At 47.2% G+C, this 19,556-nt stretch overlaps 8 protein-coding genes across 8 annotated transcripts, besides 3 other annotated features; 4 read left to right on the top strand and 4 right to left on the bottom strand.

Moving 5' to 3' along the window:
* Positions 1-202: 202 nt before the first annotated feature.
* Positions 203-3,818, bottom strand: TSTA_013900 (ABC transporter (Adp1), putative; the record flags this gene model as incomplete). Its single annotated transcript, XM_002483480.1, has 4 exons — positions 203-631; positions 687-2,090; positions 2,143-3,212; positions 3,266-3,818. 4 exons carry the CDS (start codon positions 3,816-3,818, stop codon positions 395-397), a joined length of 3,264 nt encoding a protein of 1,087 aa, XP_002483525.1. The 3' UTR covers positions 203-394.
* A 997-nt stretch (positions 3,819-4,815) lies between these two features.
* On the top strand, positions 4,816-6,368 carry TSTA_013890 (aminotransferase, putative). Its single transcript, XM_002483479.1, has 3 exons — positions 4,816-4,898; positions 4,949-5,433; positions 5,481-6,368. Exons 1-3 carry the CDS (start codon positions 4,866-4,868, stop codon positions 6,199-6,201), a joined length of 1,239 nt encoding a protein of 412 aa, XP_002483524.1. The 5' UTR covers positions 4,816-4,865; the 3' UTR covers positions 6,202-6,368.
* Positions 6,369-6,515: 147 nt separating this feature from the next.
* On the top strand, positions 6,516-8,564 carry TSTA_013880 (long-chain fatty acid transporter, putative; the record flags this gene model as incomplete). The annotated part of the gene is made up of 3 exons (XM_002483478.1): positions 6,516-6,540; positions 6,596-7,380; positions 7,428-8,564. The coding sequence occupies 3 exons, from the start codon at positions 6,516-6,518 to the stop codon at positions 8,562-8,564; spliced, it is 1,947 nt and encodes a 648-aa protein (XP_002483523.1).
* A 219-nt stretch (positions 8,565-8,783) lies between these two features.
* On the top strand, positions 8,784-9,958 carry TSTA_013870 (uncharacterized protein; the record flags this gene model as incomplete). Its single annotated transcript, XM_002483477.1, has 2 exons — positions 8,784-9,401; positions 9,463-9,958. The coding sequence occupies exons 1-2, from the start codon at positions 8,824-8,826 to the stop codon at positions 9,956-9,958; spliced, it is 1,074 nt and encodes a 357-aa protein (XP_002483522.1). The 5' UTR covers positions 8,784-8,823.
* A 162-nt stretch (positions 9,959-10,120) lies between these two features.
* On the bottom strand, positions 10,121-11,920 carry TSTA_013860 (isoamyl alcohol oxidase, putative; the record flags this gene model as incomplete). The annotated part of the gene is made up of 3 exons (XM_002483476.1): positions 10,121-11,363; positions 11,417-11,617; positions 11,664-11,920. The coding sequence occupies 3 exons, from the start codon at positions 11,918-11,920 to the stop codon at positions 10,121-10,123; spliced, it is 1,701 nt and encodes a 566-aa protein (XP_002483521.1).
* Positions 11,921-11,931: 11 nt separating this feature from the next.
* Positions 11,932-11,956: a microsatellite.
* A 520-nt stretch (positions 11,957-12,476) lies between these two features.
* Positions 12,477-12,507: a microsatellite.
* Positions 12,508-13,055: 548 nt separating this feature from the next.
* Positions 13,056-13,157: a microsatellite.
* Positions 13,158-13,700: 543 nt separating this feature from the next.
* On the top strand, positions 13,701-15,031 carry TSTA_013850 (uncharacterized protein; the record flags this gene model as incomplete). The annotated part of the gene is made up of 4 exons (XM_002483475.1): positions 13,701-13,880; positions 13,960-14,347; positions 14,394-14,511; positions 14,563-15,031. 4 exons carry the CDS (start codon positions 13,701-13,703, stop codon positions 15,029-15,031), a joined length of 1,155 nt encoding a protein of 384 aa, XP_002483520.1.
* Positions 15,032-15,141: 110 nt separating this feature from the next.
* On the bottom strand, positions 15,142-16,919 carry TSTA_013840 (uncharacterized protein; the record flags this gene model as incomplete). Its single annotated transcript, XM_002483474.1, has 4 exons — positions 15,142-16,226; positions 16,280-16,478; positions 16,536-16,595; positions 16,656-16,919. The coding sequence occupies 4 exons, from the start codon at positions 16,917-16,919 to the stop codon at positions 15,160-15,162; spliced, it is 1,590 nt and encodes a 529-aa protein (XP_002483519.1). The 3' UTR covers positions 15,142-15,159.
* A 519-nt stretch (positions 16,920-17,438) lies between these two features.
* On the bottom strand, positions 17,439-18,957 carry TSTA_013830 (uncharacterized protein). The gene is made up of 4 exons (XM_002483473.1): positions 18,723-18,957; positions 18,433-18,664; positions 18,312-18,368; positions 17,439-18,261 (listed from the first exon to the last, which is right to left on the bottom strand). The coding sequence occupies exons 1-4, from the start codon at positions 18,764-18,766 to the stop codon at positions 17,689-17,691; spliced, it is 906 nt and encodes a 301-aa protein (XP_002483518.1). The 5' UTR covers positions 18,767-18,957; the 3' UTR covers positions 17,439-17,688.
* Positions 18,958-19,556: the final 599 nt, after the last annotated feature.

Here is a 19,556-nt window from a genome sequence, read left to right as displayed (position 1 = left end):
GGCGGGCGGAGGTTGGGCTTGCGGTTCTAACTGGCAGCCGCGCGGCTAAACTCGAGTATCTAGGCGAGCGGTTATTTACTATTATATACATACAACAATGTTATTGTTCAAATAATTTCGTTTTGCTGTATATTTCGAAGGTAGTCTGGGTATTCATGTTTTAAGGGGTCGATTCGAGTCGTGGATAAACTTTGCTCTAAGGAATATGCAGAAAATGATAGATTGACAACGCCAAAGCAAAGCACCAAAGGAACAAACTCTAATAAAACCCATGAAACAATCAATACAATGTCATACTTGACATCTGACATTGGAGAATCACCCAAAACAAATGCAAAATATAAAATATATGTCAATAGAACAGACAATATATGCAGGTGGAAAACTCTCTCTCTTATCGCTTTTCTACAAGTAAAAAGTGCATAGCAGCATAGGCAAGAACAATAAAGATTGCGGAAATAATGCCCAAGCCAGCTACGTCCCGCCATAGAGCAAGGGTGTCAAACCCAAAGGCACTGAGAATTGAAGCTCCGGGCACTTCGATGTCGAGTCCGTATTTGTGATCGATCAGTGTCAGGAAGGTGACTTCGTTGACGATCAAGGATTCGAAGCCGTAGTGGAAGATTGATAGCTGTAGTATTTTCGTCAGTATGTATAATATGCGCATGGGGCTTTATGGTGCTTACAGTCTGTAACCACATAGCCGCTGGGGGAATGGCATCGTGGTTGAGTAGTAAACCGGCAAATAGCAGACTGAATAGCATAACCAAACTTCCAATGAGATTGGCCACGCCACCATCGCGGAAGACAATTCCAATAAAGAGACAGATTCCGGCAGCGGCCAGATTGAAAAGAACCAGTATGAGAAGGAATCTCGAAAATTCGGGCCAGGCTGGGATAAGTCCGGTCATAGGGTATACAATGACACCCATGATGAGTGGAGGGATAAGACGGAGCGGGACAATGTCAAATATGACTTTTGCAGAGAAATATGCAAGAGGCGAATAATATCCGTTCGCACGTTCACGGACAAAGAGTAGACGCTCAGACGAGAATACAGTAAGGCTCGTCAAGGTACTGAAACCGAAAAGAGCGAGAATAAAGAAGAACAATCCAAGACGATTTTGGAATCCCTTAATATCGTCCGTAAGTCCGTAAAATAGGTACCCACAAAGAACTGCGAGAAGGATAGAAATAGCGTAATGAGTTAGCATCAACATAGGGTTACGATAGAGGTTGCGCCAGGTCCGATTGGACAAGATGATAAACTGTCGGAGCAGGCCGATACGGGCATAGCCCTTTGCTGGTCCGTTGCCAAACACTTCGGCATTTGGAGTAGCATTCGCATCGTTTGCGCGATCTATTGCAGACACGATTTCCTCATGCACAGAGCTAGCTACATCCGATGTGGCGTAGCTTGCTACGAGCGCATCCAAGTCGGTAGTCCCTGAAGCGGGCGGCGGGACTTGGTCAGGGTCGTCATTGACCTGAGAAACAGCACCGTTGCGAGAAGGGTGATTAGATAGACGAAGCCACTGTGAATTGTCTGCAGGTGTAACAGTGTCCTCTTCATCCGTCTTGGGTGTTGGTGGAGTTTCCGTGTCAGCCTTTCGGCGAGTGAACAGTTGCTTGTCCTGGCGTTGTTTCAACGACGGCTGTCGTTTCGTGTTAGGGCGAGACGAGTTCTCTTGTGTATGCCTAACGGTCTCTTCAATGCTGATATTAGACGCGCTGGCAATTGACTTCACTGCGCGTAGACTGCTTGAGGCTGTTTTGAGGTTATCTCTTCGCACATCCAGGAAGACATCTTCAACTGGCGTCTGAGAGCCGCCAGCGTGCATAGTCAGATCAACCAGGAAATCGGCAATGTTGAAACCAGGAGGGCAAGGGTATCCAATGTGATCAAAGTATCGTTGGCAGGAGGAGAAAGGGCCAGAGTACACAGTTCGCCCTTTTGCCAGAAGTATCAACCGATCAAATAGGGCGACGATATTAGAGCGTGGTTGATGAATCGTAAATATGACAGTTCGGTTGTATGTCTTGGCCAGCGTTACAAGGCATTCAATCACATTGAACGCGTTGAATGCATCCTATAAACAGTCAGCTTCGAATCTTCAAAGTCTAGAATAAGACACTACTTACCAAACCACTGGTAGGTTCATCAAGAAAGAGAATACTAGGACTGGTGACAAGTTCGCAGGCGATACCCACTCTTCTCTTCTCTCCACCGGAAATACCACGTCCATGACCTTCCTCAGAGCCGATTATCTGATCTTTAATATGATGGATACCAAGTTGCTTCTCCACTTCGGTAACTCGTTGTTCCTTGGCCATGCGACTCATATCCTTAGGCAGTCGCAGCAAAGCGCTAGTCAAGATAGTCTCGTGGACAGTCAACGTAGGAAGCATGGTATCTTCTTGATCGACAAAACCAATCATACTTTTGAACTCGGCATCACTAATCTTCTCTCCGTTGATGTAAAAGTCACCCTGGGTCACGCCGCGCTTATTCTTCCGAGCCAAAATGTCCAAGAACGTAGTTTTGCCAGCTCCGGAGGCTCCCATAACAGCAGTGATCTCACCGGGTTGTGCAACACCTTGAATGTCTGATAATATTTGCTTTCCGTTGAGCGTGTATGATACGCGATCGAAGAGTAAAGCAGCAGCGCGCTGATCAGTAAGAAGTTTGTCGGCTTCGTCATCTGATTCATCCAGTCGAATAGCACCATAACCACGATAGGCAGCACGCCTTGAAATATACCATATGCCTAGAATGACCGCCACAACAAACAGAGAACAGCCAGCAATAACACCCGCAATAAGTGGAGTATTGATCTTCTTGACTGGGCGCTGGTAACCAGGCACATCAGTCTTATAGAGACATTCACCTGAGCGACATTGCAAAGTGATACTTTCATCGCCAAAGACGCTCTTAATCAAATCATCCATCGCAGGTTCCTTGAACGTGCTGCCATCGTTCTTACCGCTAGACGTTGAAACTGTACTGAAGGTGGCTGGTCCCTTGATCTCTTCGGTAAGAAAGTCACCGATATCAATTGAGCCGGCTTCACCACAGAGCATTCGTCCGGGTATACATTGGCATCTGACATGCTCGCATTTGTAGTTTGTCGTATTGCGGTCGTATTCGGCGTCCAAGCCCCAGTTGCAGGAATCGAGAGCGCAGTAGAATGATTCGACCTGATCCACCCAAACTGTATAAAGTCAGCCATGCTGTAATATCTCTCGAGGGTCAATCAGCACTCACATTGAAAGTTACAGGTCTTATCACCTTCCTCTTCCTCCTTGCAGGAAAACGTCACTTGCGGTTTGCGTTCTTTCAGCTGATCCAGGATCTTGCGATTGGTAACATCGCACATCTGATGGTTCTCTTTCACCGTCAGGCCCTGCGTATAACATACACCACCTTCTCCATCCGGCATCATCACATTACACGTGTCATCGGTTTTGCAGACATTGCAATTGATGCCTTCCCAGCCATCGTTGCAGTCGCAATATTTATCTTGTCGCGGTCCGCGATTCACTCCGTCTGCAAGTGAGCCGCATGTCGGCGTTGAGCAGTCATCGCCACCATATCCAGGTGGACAAGAGCATTTTCCGGTGAATTTATTGCAGTCGGCGAACTGGTGGCATTGAAATGCATCAAGCTGGCAGTTGAAACACGGAGGACACTGTGGTGGGCGATCGTCAAAGGCCGATAAGAGAGGGTCAACACCTCTGGAAGTGTAGTTTTTTGCAGCAATAGTGCTTCGTGAGAATGCCAGCAAGGATGTTATTCCGAGAAGATATATGGCTCGCATCGTGAAGGGTGCTGGTCAGGCGGCTGGCAGTTGACCAGCGCCCGGTTACTAGATGGGGTGCTTATCTGGCAGCTGGACGATCGTTTCAAGGCTCATAAAATGGACACGAAGAAAAGTCGAGCCATGAAAAATACGATGCGTTGTGTATCAATAGTTCAGAGATTGTAACAGCACGACAAGCAGAAGTGTCGTGAAGTAGAAACTGATGGTTACCCGGTGAGCTGTCTGTAGCCTGTTGTAGTTAAGTTAGTTAGTTAGTTAGTGGTTGGTTATCTCGCAGTCCTATGACCTAATGGCTGGGGTGACAGCGAGCCAATTATATTGTGAGCTTGCCGTAGGCTCGCCCCACTTCCACCGACTCCCCCTTGATCATTTACATTCAGCAGATACTCAAGCAGCTTCAGAATATTTTTGTTATTCTGGTACAATTTGATGAAATAACATCCTTCTCACGGGTATGGTCCATTGATCTACTTTAACATGTCAAGGCATAGCTAATCTCAGGCCGCAATGCCCCGATCTCTTTCAACCTCTCAGCTCTGCAACGTTTATAGAAATGGATTCTGTGAGGATGCACTATAGTATACGCTCTCCATTGACAATTCCACGTCACAGCAGAGATTGCAGTTGACATGTATGAACTTTTTTCTCAATATATATATTACATCGATGATTATGCATACCATTGCCTACCTAGCCTTAGTGCCTCGCCGTTATCTCGTTGATTGAGAAATCCGTGAAAATATATCAACCACACAACATAACGACACCACAATTTGATAGTGATAATGACAAATTTGCGCGCAACCACCACCTAGACGATAATCTAGATTTCAATACAATGAGTTCGGGGGGTACACGTGATCCAGCTGGATGATATCTCCACAGCGGGGAAGAATATTCTGGACTGTCGATATCGGGGTCTGGGGGTTGGAGAACATCAGAACATCAGAACATGCCAAGTGTTCAAGATATTATTCGATTCAAACGGAATAGATATACAATCGGCCTACATCTATCTATCACTTCATCTATTATTAGGTAGCAATGGTTAAAATCGAGCCATTCGCCGTCGAGCAAGTATGCCATCTTCCCCGCTTACCAATATGCATTGTTAATGGTGTGAATAGTGGATGGACGACCACGAAACCACAGCAACCTACAATATAGCCGAAACATGCTGTGCCTCCATATCTCTCGACGATCTGCAAAACCTCTCTACTCAACAACCAGACCCTAACAATCAAAACTCCATCTTCTCCTTCTCCCGGTCCACGAAACTGGCATACGGCGCAATCCGTGGCTCTGAACAATTACGCGGCCATCTCTCGAGACTGTATTCAATCAAGACATCTACACCATTACCGGCGGATAATGTTCTGATTACTTCCGGCGCAATCCAAGGAAATTTCTTGCTACATCATGCGCTCGTGGGGCCGGGGGATCATGTCATCGTGCATTATCCGACGTATCAGCAATTATATTCCGTGGTAGAGGCGATTGGGGCGGAGGTTAGTTTGTGGAAGGCCAAAGAAGATGATGAGAATGGATGGGTATTGGACACGGAGGAATTGAAGGGGTTGATTCGGCCTAACACAAAGTTGATTGTATTGAAGTGAGTCTTCAGCCAAGTTGGTTTGTTATATTACTGACCGTTAGAAGTAACCCCCAGAATCCAACCGGCGCAATAATACCAAAATCCAAACTGGAGGAAATTGTGAATATCGCACGATCCCAATCAATCATCATCCACGCCGATGAAGTCTATAGACCGATTTTCCACGGCATATCCCCCGTTGACGCCGAATTCCCACCGTCGTTACTCTCACTCGGCTACAAAAACGCCGTCGTGACAGGATCAATGTCCAAGGCATACAGTCTGGCCGGTATCCGGGTTGGATGGATCGCATCACGGAATAAAGAGATTATCGATCGATGCATGGTATTTAGGGATTACACGACTATATCGGTCAGCCAGATTGATGATGCCGTTGCATCATTCGCGCTGGCACCGCATACGATCCACAGTTTATTGCATCGGAATATCCAACTAGCCAAGACGAATCTTGCGATACTCGAGAAATTCATTGAATCGCATAGATGGGCATGTGATTGGAAGAAACCGCTCGCGGGCACAACGGCGTTTGTCAGGTTCTCCAAGATGGGACGACCTGTAGACGACGTCGCGTTTTGTACACTCCTCCACGAAAAGACGGGTGTGTTGGTTGTGCCTGGGAGTCGGTGTTTTGGTCGCGATGGCGATTTCAAGGGATACGTTCGCATTGGGTATGTGTCGGAAACGGAGGTACTGGAAAAGGGATTGGAGAAGCTGCGTGAGTTTATGAAGGGGGAATATGTTGATGATGTTCCTCTGGCTCGATAGTCAAGATTTGTAGATATCTCGGGAGTGAACTGTAGACGAAAGAGGAGAACTGATGTAATGTATGTAATTTTGGTAACTTTGGTAATATATATACACTTAGCGGTAACGCATCTGCTGTTCGGTCGGCCGAGGCAAGTCTGAGTCTCCGCAGTTCATGTACATTCCAACCTGTGCTCCTCTGATACTTTACTGCCAGCATGTCTCTCCTCTTCTGGGTGTCACGACATCCTGCTGTGTACTGCGTAACAAGCGGATGACTTCAACTATCTATTATTGACTTCGAGTATTACTTGGCTGTTCCTGTCTTTATCGCCATGCCGCGACTTCCCGCTCTCCCACGTAAGTTGCCATGATCCGCAATTCGATATATCGCTTGTTGAACTGACATTCGCAGCTGTTCCTTATAAATATACAGTCCCGGCGCTTGCCACAGTCTTTGCTTATCTAAATGCACGATGGTCGATGTTCTACGACTGGTTCCTTATCAAATCTCTAGCAACGATCAATATCAAGATCAAACTAGCAGAACGAGCAGACCGATTGAATCTGTTCTACGTGCTCGAGAAGCATGCCTTGGCTCCCAAATCTGCTAGTCGGCCTTTTATCGTGTATAACGGCCAGACATGGACCTACAAGGAAGCCTACGACACTGTGCTCCGATACGGACAATATTTCAAACAGACCTACGACATCAAACCCCGGGAGATTGTTGCTCTTGATTTTATGAACTCGGCCACTTATATTTTTATTTGGCTTGGCCTGTCGAGTATAGGAGCTATTCCGGCGTTTATCAATTATAATCTTAGTGGCAAACCGCTGACGCACTGCGTCAAGGTGTCTACTGCCCGATTGGTGGTGGCTGATCGGGAAATTAGGGATAAGTTCACGGCAGAGCAGCTGGCGGAATTTGCGTCGCCGGACTTTCGAGACGGAAAGGGTCCTGTTGATGTGGTTTTTATCACTCCGGAGGTCGAAGCTCAGATTATGCAGACACCTGCCATCAGAGAAGATGATAATCTCCGTAGTGGTGTCGCTTTGCGGGACATGGCTGTGTTGATATACACCAGCGGTACGACCGGGTATCCAAAACCGGCTGTTGTTAGCCTGTCCAAATGTTGGTCTGGAGCTATTTTTATGGAGGGGTTTCTGTCCTTGAAGACTGATGATCGGGTGTATACGGTTTGTATTCTCGTTAAGTTTTTGTTGCATCTATCTGACATGTACAGTGTATGCCGCTTTATCATGCCACCGGCGCTGTGCTTGGTTTCTGCGCCGTCATGCTCAAAGGTTCTACAATCGTGATTGGACATAGATTTTCTGCAAAGAAATTTTGGAAGGACGTTCGGGACGGCGATGCCACAATCATACAGTACGTGGGCGAGACCATGCGATATCTTCTTGCCATGCCGAGGGGCATTGATCCAGTCACCGGTGAGGATCTTGAAAAGAAGCATCGCGTTCGTTTAGCGTATGGAAACGGCATGCGACCTGATGTTTGGAATCAAGTCAAGCAGCGCTTCAACATTGAGACCATTGCAGAATTTTACTCTTCAACCGAAGGATTTTCAGGACACTGGAATCGTTCAGCCAATGAGTTCTCAGCTGGCGCAATCGGTCGTAATGGATGGATCGGAGAACTTCTTCTCGGAGGATCCATGGCCCTCGTTGAAGTAGACCATGAACTGGAGATCCCTCGGCGTGACCCCATCACCGGATTCTGCAAACGTGTTCCCAGGGGAGAATCAGGCGAACTAATCTACGCCCTGGACCCGAACGACATTTCCCACAAATACCAAGGATACTTCAACAACTCCGAAGCATCAGAGAAGAAAATTTTACGGGATGTCTTCACCAAAGGCGACGCCTGGTTCCGCACCGGCGATACGCTCCGATGGGACACAGAAGGTCGATGGTACTTCACCGATCGTATCGGCGACACGTTCCGCTGGAAAAGCGAAAACGTGTCCACCAACGAAGTCGCCGAGATCCTTGGAAGCCAGCCTGATATCCGCGAAGCAAACGTCTACGGTGTTTCGCTTCCTCACCACGACGGACGCGCCGGTTGCGCCGCCATTATTCTAAAGAATGGCGCTATTGACGTTCCAGCCGATATTTTGGAGTCGCTTGCTGTGCATGTCCTTGCGAATCTGCCGCGGTACGCATTACCGCTGTTTTTGCGGGTGACGGCTGAATTGGAGAGGACAGGGAATAATAAGCAGCCGAAGCATGTGTTGCGTCAGGAAGGGGTTGATCCTGGTAAAGTGTCGGTTAAGGATAGGCTGTATTGGTTGAGGGGGGATAAGTATGTCCCTTTTACGGAAGAGGATTGGGCAAGGCTGTCTGCGCAGCAGGTTATGTTGTAGATAGTACCTAGGGTAGAGTGGTATCATTAACTTTAGCTGGTCGATATCATTAAATTATACGATACATGCCACTGGTACATTGATCATTGATAATTAGGGTTAAGGTTAGCCAAGTCGGCTTTATGCCGACGTCTCCAACTTTAAGCTTCTCCGCACTTCACCATCAAGCTATAAAGCGATAGGCTATCACCATTGTCTTAACAAAGATCTTTTTCCCCTAACACAGAAATACATTCTTCTTTAGCCGAATATATGCAAAATGCTCACAGCCCTCCGCAAACGCCTTCCCATCATAAAAACAGTCCCAAAACATCGCTACCTAACCTCAAAATCACATGTATCAGATGCAAGCACAATATCGACCTCATTCCTTTCGCACCACCAATCCCTCGGCCCCAAACTACGCACCCAATATCTCGACAGTAATCAAATGCATCTGCTCACTCTCACTCTAAACCGACCACACCTCTACCCTGACTATCCCACCAAACCACCTACTAATAACGTACCCATTCCACCAGGGTATCATTTAGTCTACTTCACACCCTCGTCCCTTGAATCCGAGCTAGGCGCTGACGGGACTGATACATCTTATAATCCGGCGGCGCCATTTACGCGACGCATGTGGGCTGGAGGAGAGATATCATGGCCTCGCACTCATAATCCCAATGGTGAGGGTAGAGCGAATTTGTTAAGAATTGGACAAGAAGTCACTGAAACCACGAGGGTGGTTAGTGCGGAACCGAAGACGGTACGCAGAACAGGGGAGGAGATGATTGTCGTTGGTGTTGAGAAGAGGTTTGAGAATGAGGGGGGTGTCGGGGTTGTTGATCGGAGGTATTTCCCCCCCTCCTTCTTTCTTAGTTGTATATTTTGGGAGAGGGCTAATGAGGGTTAGGAACTGGGTATTTCGAAAGACGCTTTCAGATTCTCCTCAAGAGAGGAACAGGATTGATAACACATCACAACCACTTACAAATCAACCAAAACTTACAACTCAAGAATCAAACCCAAATCTTCTCCACAAGCGTGTCCTTTGCCAAACACCAATCTCCCTCTTCCGTTTCTCAGCGCTAACCTTCAACGCACACAAAATCCACTACTCCGTCCCATGGGCGCAACAAATCGAGGGTCATCGCAATATTGTCGTTCACGGTCCCTTGAATTTAATCAATATACTAGATTTGTGGCGGGATGTGCAGTACGGCAAGGCACAGCAACGGGATAGAGAGGAGATTGTCCCTGAGAGGATAGTGTATAGAGCTACGAGTCCGGTTTATGTTGATGAGGAGTATGAGATTATTCTAAAAGAAGAGACTGAAAGCGGGGTGAGTTGGGTTAATGTGATTAATCACGAAGGGGTCGACTGTATGAAAGCCGAGATCAAGGCATAACTTACTCCTTACCAGTACATAGGTAAATAGGAGTGAGATTAAATCATACTTTTGATTGTCTATTATCAAGTCTATATGCAATGTAAATAACACGAATAAAGATCTTCCAGTCATCACTCGTCACCGAGAAACAAAGGCTATGCATGAGGAACTACTAAACGATTAAGCAACACACATACGCCCATTATCATCAACAGTCCAATAATCACTTCCCACCGCCTTGAGTGCGTAGAAGAAATGGTCCGGGTCCCATGTCTGCTTAATCTTCAGCAAGGGATCATAATTAGCCCCGAAGAAGGTGTTTTGCCAATCAGGTTGTCTGAAATCAGCCTCGTTTTGGTAAGTTCCACTTCCGGGAGTGACAGCTTCAAGTTGCGGGACGAATTCATTAGTCATTTGGTACTGGTTTGCGACCATCTGGGACCAAGGCGCGGTTTCGTTCCATGGTGTACCGATTTGCATGGTAACTGCTGCGTTGCGGAGGGGCGGGAAGATGGCGTTTGAGACGTCGCCGGGATTGGAGACGTCCAACCCGACGCCGACAGCGAGGACGCCGTGTTCGGTGATGTTGCGGATTGCGGCGGCGATGGCGGTGGGGTTAGTGTTGAGTGTGTCGCGGGGGATGAGACGGCCGCCGTATTGGAATTCGCCGACGCCGAGGTTGCCGTAGGGCAGGGGACCCATGTATTTGTTGTAATGGTCGTAGTAGGAATTGTATTGGGTGTAGGAGACGGCGTAAGGGATGTTCAGGTTGTCCAGAACGTTGAGGAAAGGAGTTAATAGAGTCTTGACGTCGTCGCTGGTCTTGTTGTATGCAGTGACAGGGTTGAGGGCGAAGAAAGAAGCGGCAATTTCATAGATGACTGTAGCTCCAGAATCGATCATCGCAGGCAGCAAAGAATGGAACTGGGTGACAGCTTCGTAGAAGATGTCGGGGGTGGTAGAGCTGGAGGCAAACTGGAGACCAGCACCGGAAATAATAGCGTCAGGGTGAGCCTTGACGGTGGCAGAAATAACAACGCCGTAGTTACCGGCACCACCGCCACTAAGAGCCCAATACAGATCGGAGTTCTGTTGACGGTTGGCAGTCACCAACTTCCCAGCGGCAGTGACGACTTCGAATTCCAAGGTGTTGTCAGCCCCGAGACCAAAGGAGGTACTAAGGGCGGAGTGACCACCACCCTGGATATAGCCTCCAGCGAGACCGACGGTGGGACACTCGCCGCCGACAACGACCAAATTCTTGGCGTGAGCAGCTTCAAGGACTTGGAAGCCCATGACACCGGCGCCGAACTTGAAAGCAGGACCAGAGTAGTGCGGATCAGACCAGTTTTTGTACTGGATGGCGTTGAAGTTGTGCATCCAGACGGAGAGCGCGCCAGCACCGGTAGAGCGAGCAAAGTAACTGATCATTTAGCATGTACACGTATACGGTCGTTACAGAAAAGGACGACTTACTCATGGCCAGTATTGCGAATGACGAAGCGGATGTTGTTCTTCTTGGCAAAGTTGACGGCGGCAATCACATCGTTGGCAGAAGACACATTGACCGCGTAGTCGACATAGTTGCCCATGAGACAGGGAGTAGACTCTGGGGTGAAGGGGTCACAACTCTGATTGGCAAAGAAAGTTTGCATGATGGATGACGAGGATGAGATGCTACACCAGTCAGATCTACTCTTGCACAAGACGGGAGGACACATACTGAGTCTGGGGCAGATTCCAAGCACTCTGCAAAGCGGCACAGGCATCTGCATCGTAGTTGGGATCATGGCAGGGCGATCCAATAGGCACGGTCGCAATTAGCCGACCCCCAATAGTCGAGTTGAGCGCAGCCCAGGAAGAAGCAGAGGGCCAGCAGCTGTCGGTAGGCATGCAGCGGCACTGACCTGTCGGACAGGTTGCGTCGTCACTCGCAGAGGCGAGGACTGCCAGAGTAGCCAAGACCCATGAGTACTTCATGGTGTCTGGATAGAGAGAGGGAGAGAGAGAGAGAGATGAAGGATGAGATGAGAGATGTGGTTGTATCCGACTGATGTTTATCGAGGACATTGCAGATTAAATACACGTGGGAGTGGAGTCGCGGAGATGTTTCCCAGAGTTGCTCGATTCCCTCTAGTTTCGTTTTTGTGCTTGTTTGGGAAATACAACCGAGTCGATCCACACCGTAGCATGATACTCACATAGGCTTATACCCATACCCATAGTCATTGGGATACATGGAGTATTTTGATAGTTGCGATAGATTCAATGTTCAAACTTCAATGTTCAATGCCGAAAATGCGCCTCGAAACAAAGGAGTGTTATGCATATCCTGATACACTGGGTATATCTCCTGCATGGACTAGGTCCTCAGTGATTCAGTCGTGCATGGCCTGACGCTAGGAATCACTAGTTTGTGTAGTGTCGCTGTATTCGTGTTCAGCGCCGTTGAGGCTTTGCTAGTTACCATATATCAACGACAATAATATAATACATAGGTCTATCTGGTCGGCCGAGTCGACAGCCGTGACTAGATAGAGGAGAGGAGAGGAGAGGAGAGGAGAGGATAAGCAATGCCAAACTCTTTTGGGGCGGAGGACACTAAACTGGAAACTGCAGGCGGTCAGTTTGACGTCTACCGGATAATGCCGGCTGGCTGATTTGCCGGTGTACTGTGTAGAGACTCGCTCGAGACTCGCTCGAGACTCTTTCTCCTGAAGAATCAAGCCACAGTCGGCAATTGACCAATTAGAAATTCGGCAGGGAAATAGCTCTTCGTATCATACGTCTGACCGTGAGTCTATTTAATCCAGGGTCCGGAAAGACTCTTCTACCGACTCTACACTACATAGTCAGTATGTATAGACCATGTCGTCTCGTTCATCAAATTCTTTACATACATGCTAACCACGTGTAGGCTGAACGGCTCGTCTGAATGGTTTCATGCTATGATTATGCATACAATAACTTTAGCATTGCCCCACTCCGGCAAGCAACAAGCCGCCAATCAGATGAGAGACTAGCACGGATGCAGCGATAAGGTTATGCGTCTAGCATTGTCGTCCGGACTATTGATTATTGGGTCTATAGAGATGCAAATACATAATACGTACAGATATCTGTGTATACACATGTATATACATGTATGTATAATGTGTATATACATGTATGTATACATATATATATGCATGTATGTATACATATATATAGATATATAAGTAATAGGATAGTATCGCGGCCTGTACTCCGTACAGAATCACGTTTATCTACAAGATCATAATAGAGTGGCGGCTGCAGGCAAAGGCAATTCATAATTGTAACGTAACTGTAACACCCCCATCGAGACTAGTGCATATCTAATTGAATTCACCCAACTCCACTCTATATGGGCCACACTTACTGCAAACGGCAACTTGAGCCACTTCCAGCATGGTGCCGCGATTCTAGTCGAGAATAAGCCTGAGGCTCGAGTCTTCCGGGCAGTCTATCGCTCGCCAGAACCATGGAAAGCCCAGAGGCAAAGAGGAACTTCTCGACGCTATGGCTGGGCGCCTCCTCTAAAAGCCTAACTCTGAGACTGTTGCTGTGCCATTACTATTAAATCCTATTAATAATTGGCAAGTCCGAATTTTTTGTGTTCCATCACATTGCTTGTCTACCAGCATGGAGATATAATCTGGCCCGTTCTCCTCTCTGATCGCCTCTTTGCTTGAGACTGAAGATCCCCCAGGTGCACGATCGTCATATTGTCATTGTCAATATGGCCGACGCTGGACCCTTACCTTCGGGCCTTGAGCCAACCTCAAATCAAGGTCCGGCCTTGCTCAGGGGCATCTGGGCGGGGATGGCCATTGCGATCATTATTGTGTGTCTGCGAGTGTTTGCCAAAATCAAGATAGGCCAGTTTCGAGTCGACGATGTCTTGATGATTATTGCCATGGTATGTTATGTTCCGTCCTCTCGTTTCTTTTTTTTTCCCGCGTTTCTTTTTCTTTTTGGCAGTAAAGCTAACCCACTAGATTCTGGCTATTGTCGGCACTATATTTTTGACTCTTTGCGTGCATCACGGCTTTGGTCAGAATCTGCAATACCTCTATCTTGTCCTTAATGAGCATCACGAGGTGTCGCTCGTGCTAAAGTACATCGCCGTCTTGGTCCCGGTTATAACCATCAGCACTACGACCGCCCGATGCTCGTTTATTCTCTACCTGCTCGCCATTCTCGGAAATAACAAGAAATATCGCTATGCGCTATGGGCGGTGATGTTGATCCAGTTCGCGGGCAACGTCGTCTCGGCTGTCTTGCCCTTGAGCATCTGTCGTAATGTGAACATTCTCTGGGATCCGACCATTGTAACTACCTGCGGCGATGCCAATGCTGTCATCAAGTTTGCCTATTACTCTAATAGTTCGTCGCCTCGTCCTCTCTTCGTGATTAGTGCTGACTATATCAGCTGCCAACTCGGCCTGTGACTTGTTTCTGGCTGTCTTCCCGACGCTCATTTTCTGGAACCTCAACCTGAAAACTCCCGTCAAGATTGGTTTGATCATCCTACTCAGTCTGGGTATCGTGTACGTCTTCTTCCTATTCCTACCAATGCATCGAGTACTGATAATGTACAGGGCTATGATTGCCTCCATCGTCAAAACCACCAAGCTCGACCAAGTCCCCGGCGTCACCAACCTCGGTGCCACCGGCGCCGTCGAACTAATCCGCTGGGGCTTCGTCGAAAACATAATCATCATAATCACCTCCTCCGTTCCCTGCATTCGCCCCTTGATCATCTCCTCCGTCCGCAAACTCTCTAGTCGCGGCTACTCGCGCTCCTACGAACTCACAGGCCCGCAAACCGGTCAACGACGTACAGGACACGACGAAACAGCCCGTCGCACGCGCGGCAGTCGGTTTACCAAGAACGGCACTGTTGATGATACGGGGAGTGTTGAGCGGATTCTGGATCCGAGCAGTAATAATGTCAATACGACGGTTAGTGGGAGACGGGATTCGCCGACGCATGAGGATCAGGGGATTACCAAGTATGTTGAGATTTCCGTTGTTTCGGGTGATCATTTTGATCGACGGAATCCATAGCCCTGTCTTTATTTTTGGGCTCTATTGTTCGATTATGCTCTTTAACAAGTTAAACTTTTATAATGTTATGTCTATAACGAATACGAGAATCTTGATTCAGTCTTCTGATATCCACACTGGACATATATTCAGTGAAACCGCACATTGCTAATCTTCCCCCTATTATTCCCAATCTGAAACCCTGAATTAGTCCCCTGAAATACAACACTATTATTATAAGTCGTGCTTGATTCAATAACCTTTGTAACCGTCTTACTGAGCATATTGTCCTGGCCCTCGGCCGCTTCTTTCAGCAACGACAGCGCATTTTCAGCCTTGTTATTAATCTCGTCCACTTCCTCCTCACAAAGCTTCTGCTGCGTTTCCTGCACTGCAGGAAAAAGATTGACGAGGTCGTCGACCGAGTCACTGATATCCTCGATTAAGCGTGTGAAATTTTTTTCTTCGTAAAGGATTAGATCTGTCTCCTCCTCGGGTTCTTGTCCCTGTCGGGTTTTGACGATTGTATCCATTCTCTCATGGAGTGCTACCGCAGCATCATCTAATTCCTTTGCCGGATCCAGCACGCTACCAGACGACAAGGAAGGATTCCGCTTCTTGATCCGACTGGATGTCCTCTCCGCATCGTCGAAGCTCTCCATAATCCTGCCCAGAAGCTCTTTGACCATGGGGAGATCTTCCTCTGAAATCTTCACACTCGACAGAGACTCTACATTATCCAATTCCTTGTTCAATCCAACAGCCTGACTCCACCTCGTCAACCGCAGCCGAACAACACCTAGTTTCAACACACTATCCTGAAAACTTTTCCGACCAAACTTCTCGCCCATTTGGATAGACCCAAAATACCCAACGATATTACCAAGTAGTCGTGACTGCTGCGCCATTTCCTGCAACGTTTCTCGTTGCATGTCCGTCATCTCTGCCTGTTTCGATGCCAGTCCCCGGTTCTGGTCAATGATTGTATCCGTGTTTGATTCGATGGTTCGTGTTCGCTCGTCGATGAGATGTGCATTTGAGACGAGAAAGTCGATGTTCCCATTCATCGCTTGCGTCGTTTCGTCTATGATCTGGATTGTTCGCAAAGTAGTCAGACCAACGGCTTGGCTTAGTTCGTTGATGGCTTCTTCTAGCTCTGTGGTTGCGCTGGTTAGGGCACCGTCGGTCCCGTTTAGTAAGTTGTCGAACCATTTTTCTATCACTGTCAGCCATAGCATAGGACCAATGCAGGAAATATATAGAACTTACTCATTCGTTTCTCGGCAGTATATTTCTGTGCAGTTGCGCAAATCTTGAGTATGCTTGAAAACACGCGTGACACACAACGCTGAAATTGTGGCATATCCGGCAATTTCTGGTCAATGATGGACATTCTATCCAAAAATCGATGTGTGAATTCGAAAAAGCCCATGATTTTGTCGTAATCAGCAGAGACATCGGCGAAGGACTATATCCAGCGTCAACCAAAGACTTTTTTTTTATTTCAGCAGCCTCAGGTAGGTACCTGCATAACCTGTCCAAAAGCAGAAAATATCAAATTCGCCGGCATAGCTGGTGGAAACGCCTGGCCTTGTTAGTCAATCTCTCTCTCTCGGTCGTTGATTCCTAGGTTACATTTACTTACAGAAGCAGCATTCCCAACACTCTGCACCGTATTCACAATCCCCTGAATCAACCACATATTATTCTTAAATGCCGTCCTCATCTTTGACACTTTACTCTTGTCATCGCGAAAACTTTTGAATTTGAGGGAGAGTTCTTCAGTGCCGAGCATGACGTCTTGCATGTTGGTGAATGGTTGAGCTGAAAGGAGGAGTTTTTTCCCGGTTGTGGTTTCGTAGTCCTGGATTGCGGATTGCCATAGTTGGGATAGGTCCGAGGTAGTCATGATTTCCTTGTATGACGAATGTATCGGTTTGTGGTAGATGAATACAAAAAAAGTTTGGGATCTGGATGGCAGCAGTGATTCGATTTTGGATGTGGTGATTCTCTAGAATTTAGGGCTTTGTATAGGTTAGAGTACCATAGTCCCCATTTGTAAACGAGTTCATCCTACAAATTGCACAGGGGTGGCTATTCTTCTGATCACAAGCTCAGACTCATAATTGTTTTCCGACTTGCGGCCATCGGCGAAATGGTGGCGTGGCTGAAGAGTCGTAATAGTCAGCCCGTGTGTGACAACCCCTGTATTCCGATCACCACAACTCTATTACACCTATTCAGAAAATCCAATGAGAAACTTGCACGTAGATTTAAGCAATGCGTGCGGGGATGCGAGTGGCTCCTGATATCGATGTACATACATATGCTGGGGTTTTTGGAGTATGCAACTCGCTGGAATAGAGTGATATGTATCTGCTTATTGACTTTTGGCCCGAATGGCTGGCTGAAATATGTGCCCTACGAACATGGGTAGACTGAACTGGTATTGTTGCACCTATTGTAAGGGTATTTTATGTTGACTAGTGACATTGAAATCTGCTATACGGCGTTTCTCGAAACCAGACAAGCGGTGACTAGATTAAATCGAATATGTAGTTTTTGCTACGAATTATCTATATAAAGTATGTCACGACTATGCCCTAATCAAAAAGGTTGATTAACCACGTTGACTATTCTTATAGATTGATTGATGTCAAGCGTGACAACAAAGACATCTACCTCGCACCAAAAGTAAATCCACTCTGGGTACCCGTATTCTGCCCGAGCTGATACCCATAATTAGTCGACCCCGAAAACGAGGCATTCGAGATATTATTCGTCGTCCCTTTCTCCTCAGGCTGAGGAAGATCTTCCACCCAATCCGCAAGAACTCTAGACACATTCTTGTAATCCTTGTCCCTTTCGCTCTCAAACCTGCTCATGGAATGGTGGTTTCCTTTGAGCATAGTTGGATCTGGGAAATCGCCCGGTAATTTTGCGAGGGATTCTTCTACAAGTTCGATCTCTTGATCATCAGCGATAATCACAGGGGCCCCTTCGTAAAAGCTCTCCACGTTGATGGGATTGGATTGTATGAATTCCGCAAAGGATTGAGGAATTGCCAGGACATGTTTTGATAGGGCTTGCAGGTCCGAATCGCTTGGGACATCTTTCTGGGCTAGTTGGAAGTATTTCTTTGCCTGGGATAGTGTTGCAGACTGGTAGTGTGGTGTTCCGAGCAGTAAGAGACCTATTGCGCAGGTAACGAGCTGTCTCTTCTTTTCGTTCTTGTTCGCTCTCATGAGGGCCTAATTGAACCTGTCAGGTCATGTTCTTAATGTCCGGTGCAGAAACGTACATTCTCAACGACCAATCCCCCGAGACAGTGTGCGATAAAAACCAACGGTCTCTCAGCCTGTGTTTTATCCAAAATCAGCATGCATGCCCCAAAAAAAGGTACACTGAAAGATATGACTGACCTTCTCACCCCGTCTCTCATCCATCAACGAATTCACCAAATCATCCGAATTACTAGAGATCAAGTCCCGCTTATTCCAGAATACATCCAGTGTCAGATCCTCGTCATATTCAAAGACCAAAATGCGTGCTTTGGGGATTTGCGTGGCGAGAAGTTTCTCAGGCCAAAAGATGGAGTTTTCGGCAGATGTCCAGTCCTTTTGGTCTATTTTCAGACCGGAGACGAGGATGATACTGTTTTTTGGCTTAGAATTTAGCCTGCATTTTTAAAGAAAGGATGGGATAATCATACTCTAGTCTGGCGTCTGAAGGGTCCTTGATGATGTTGATAGACATGTTGGAGAAGTTGAGAGGGAGCAATCTTTCAATGTCGAGTCTGAAGTTTAGCCAAATGAATGGGGGGTGAATTTACACAGTTCAGTATTAATAAGTAGATGGAGAACAGAAAGCGGGATTTAAAGCATCAAGTCCTGTACAGCGCTTTCATGATTCTGCGGCTTCTGATTTATGCAACCCTTCCTGAGGTCGTCTAGCATGTATTTTCCTTAGAAACATGTATAAGATATGGGACTAGCCACTACAGGACATCAATGAATCCGAGGAAATATTGTGAACAGTCCCGCAACACAAGCATGTAATACCCTAAGCTAAATTTGCCAATGTTTTCCGAGCGAGAACTCCGCGAAAACCGACTCAGTGAGTATACATGCATGTAGGTATATCCACACTAATGCAGCTTTCCGAAAATGAATATCTTAATCAGAGTCTTTCAAATGCATCTACTGGATCATTGGATTAGGGAAGACAGAATCTGTTTCTGTGGCGGGCTGTAAGAAGCCCGTCCAATTGAGCATCTGGCTGGTGAAGAAGCCATCCGGGGCCTACGTGCTCTGGAGGGCGCTGAGTCACACTAGGAATCGAATCAAAATACGCTTCCAGACACACCATCACTTAAGAGGACTGGGGAGGGGGACAGCATACTTGATTGGACGACATGGGAACGATTCTCATGTAAGGCGTTGCTGTTACAAGCTGAACAGCGGAGGTATGTAGTACCATAGAGAGGTCTCACGCATATCGTCGGTTTCGGAGCTGGATTTACGAACCAGTCCAGATGGTGAGATAT

This window comes from Talaromyces stipitatus, genomic scaffold (genome assembly GCF_000003125.1).
Source record: "Talaromyces stipitatus ATCC 10500 scf_1105507295549 genomic scaffold, whole genome shotgun sequence".
Lineage (NCBI taxonomy): Eukaryota > Fungi > Ascomycota > Eurotiomycetes > Eurotiales > Trichocomaceae > Talaromyces > Talaromyces stipitatus.
This window is presented reverse-complemented; position numbering and strand designations above follow the sequence as displayed.

Excerpts from the sequence above, each read along its gene's own strand:
- TSTA_013890 (XM_002483479.1), top strand. The coding sequence starts at position 4,866 with ATGGTTAAAATCGAGCCATTCGCCGTCGAGCAA. Across the intron at positions 4,899-4,948 it reads AGCCATTCGCCGTCGAGCAA|TGGATGGACGACCACGAAAC; the intron begins GTATGCCATCTT and ends TGGTGTGAATAG. Across the intron at positions 5,434-5,480 it reads ACAAAGTTGATTGTATTGAA|TAACCCCCAGAATCCAACCG; the intron begins GTGAGTCTTCAG and ends GACCGTTAGAAG.
- TSTA_013830 (XM_002483473.1), bottom strand. The coding sequence starts at position 18,766 with ATGTCTATCAACATCATCAAGGACCCTTCAGACGCCAGACTAGA. Across the intron at positions 18,369-18,432 it reads ATGAGAGACGGGGTGAGAAG|GCTGAGAGACCGTTGGTTTT; the intron begins GTCAGTCATATC and ends GATAAAACACAG. Across the intron at positions 18,262-18,311 it reads GGGGATTGGTCGTTGAGAAT|GCCCTCATGAGAGCGAACAA; the intron begins GTACGTTTCTGC and ends AGGTTCAATTAG.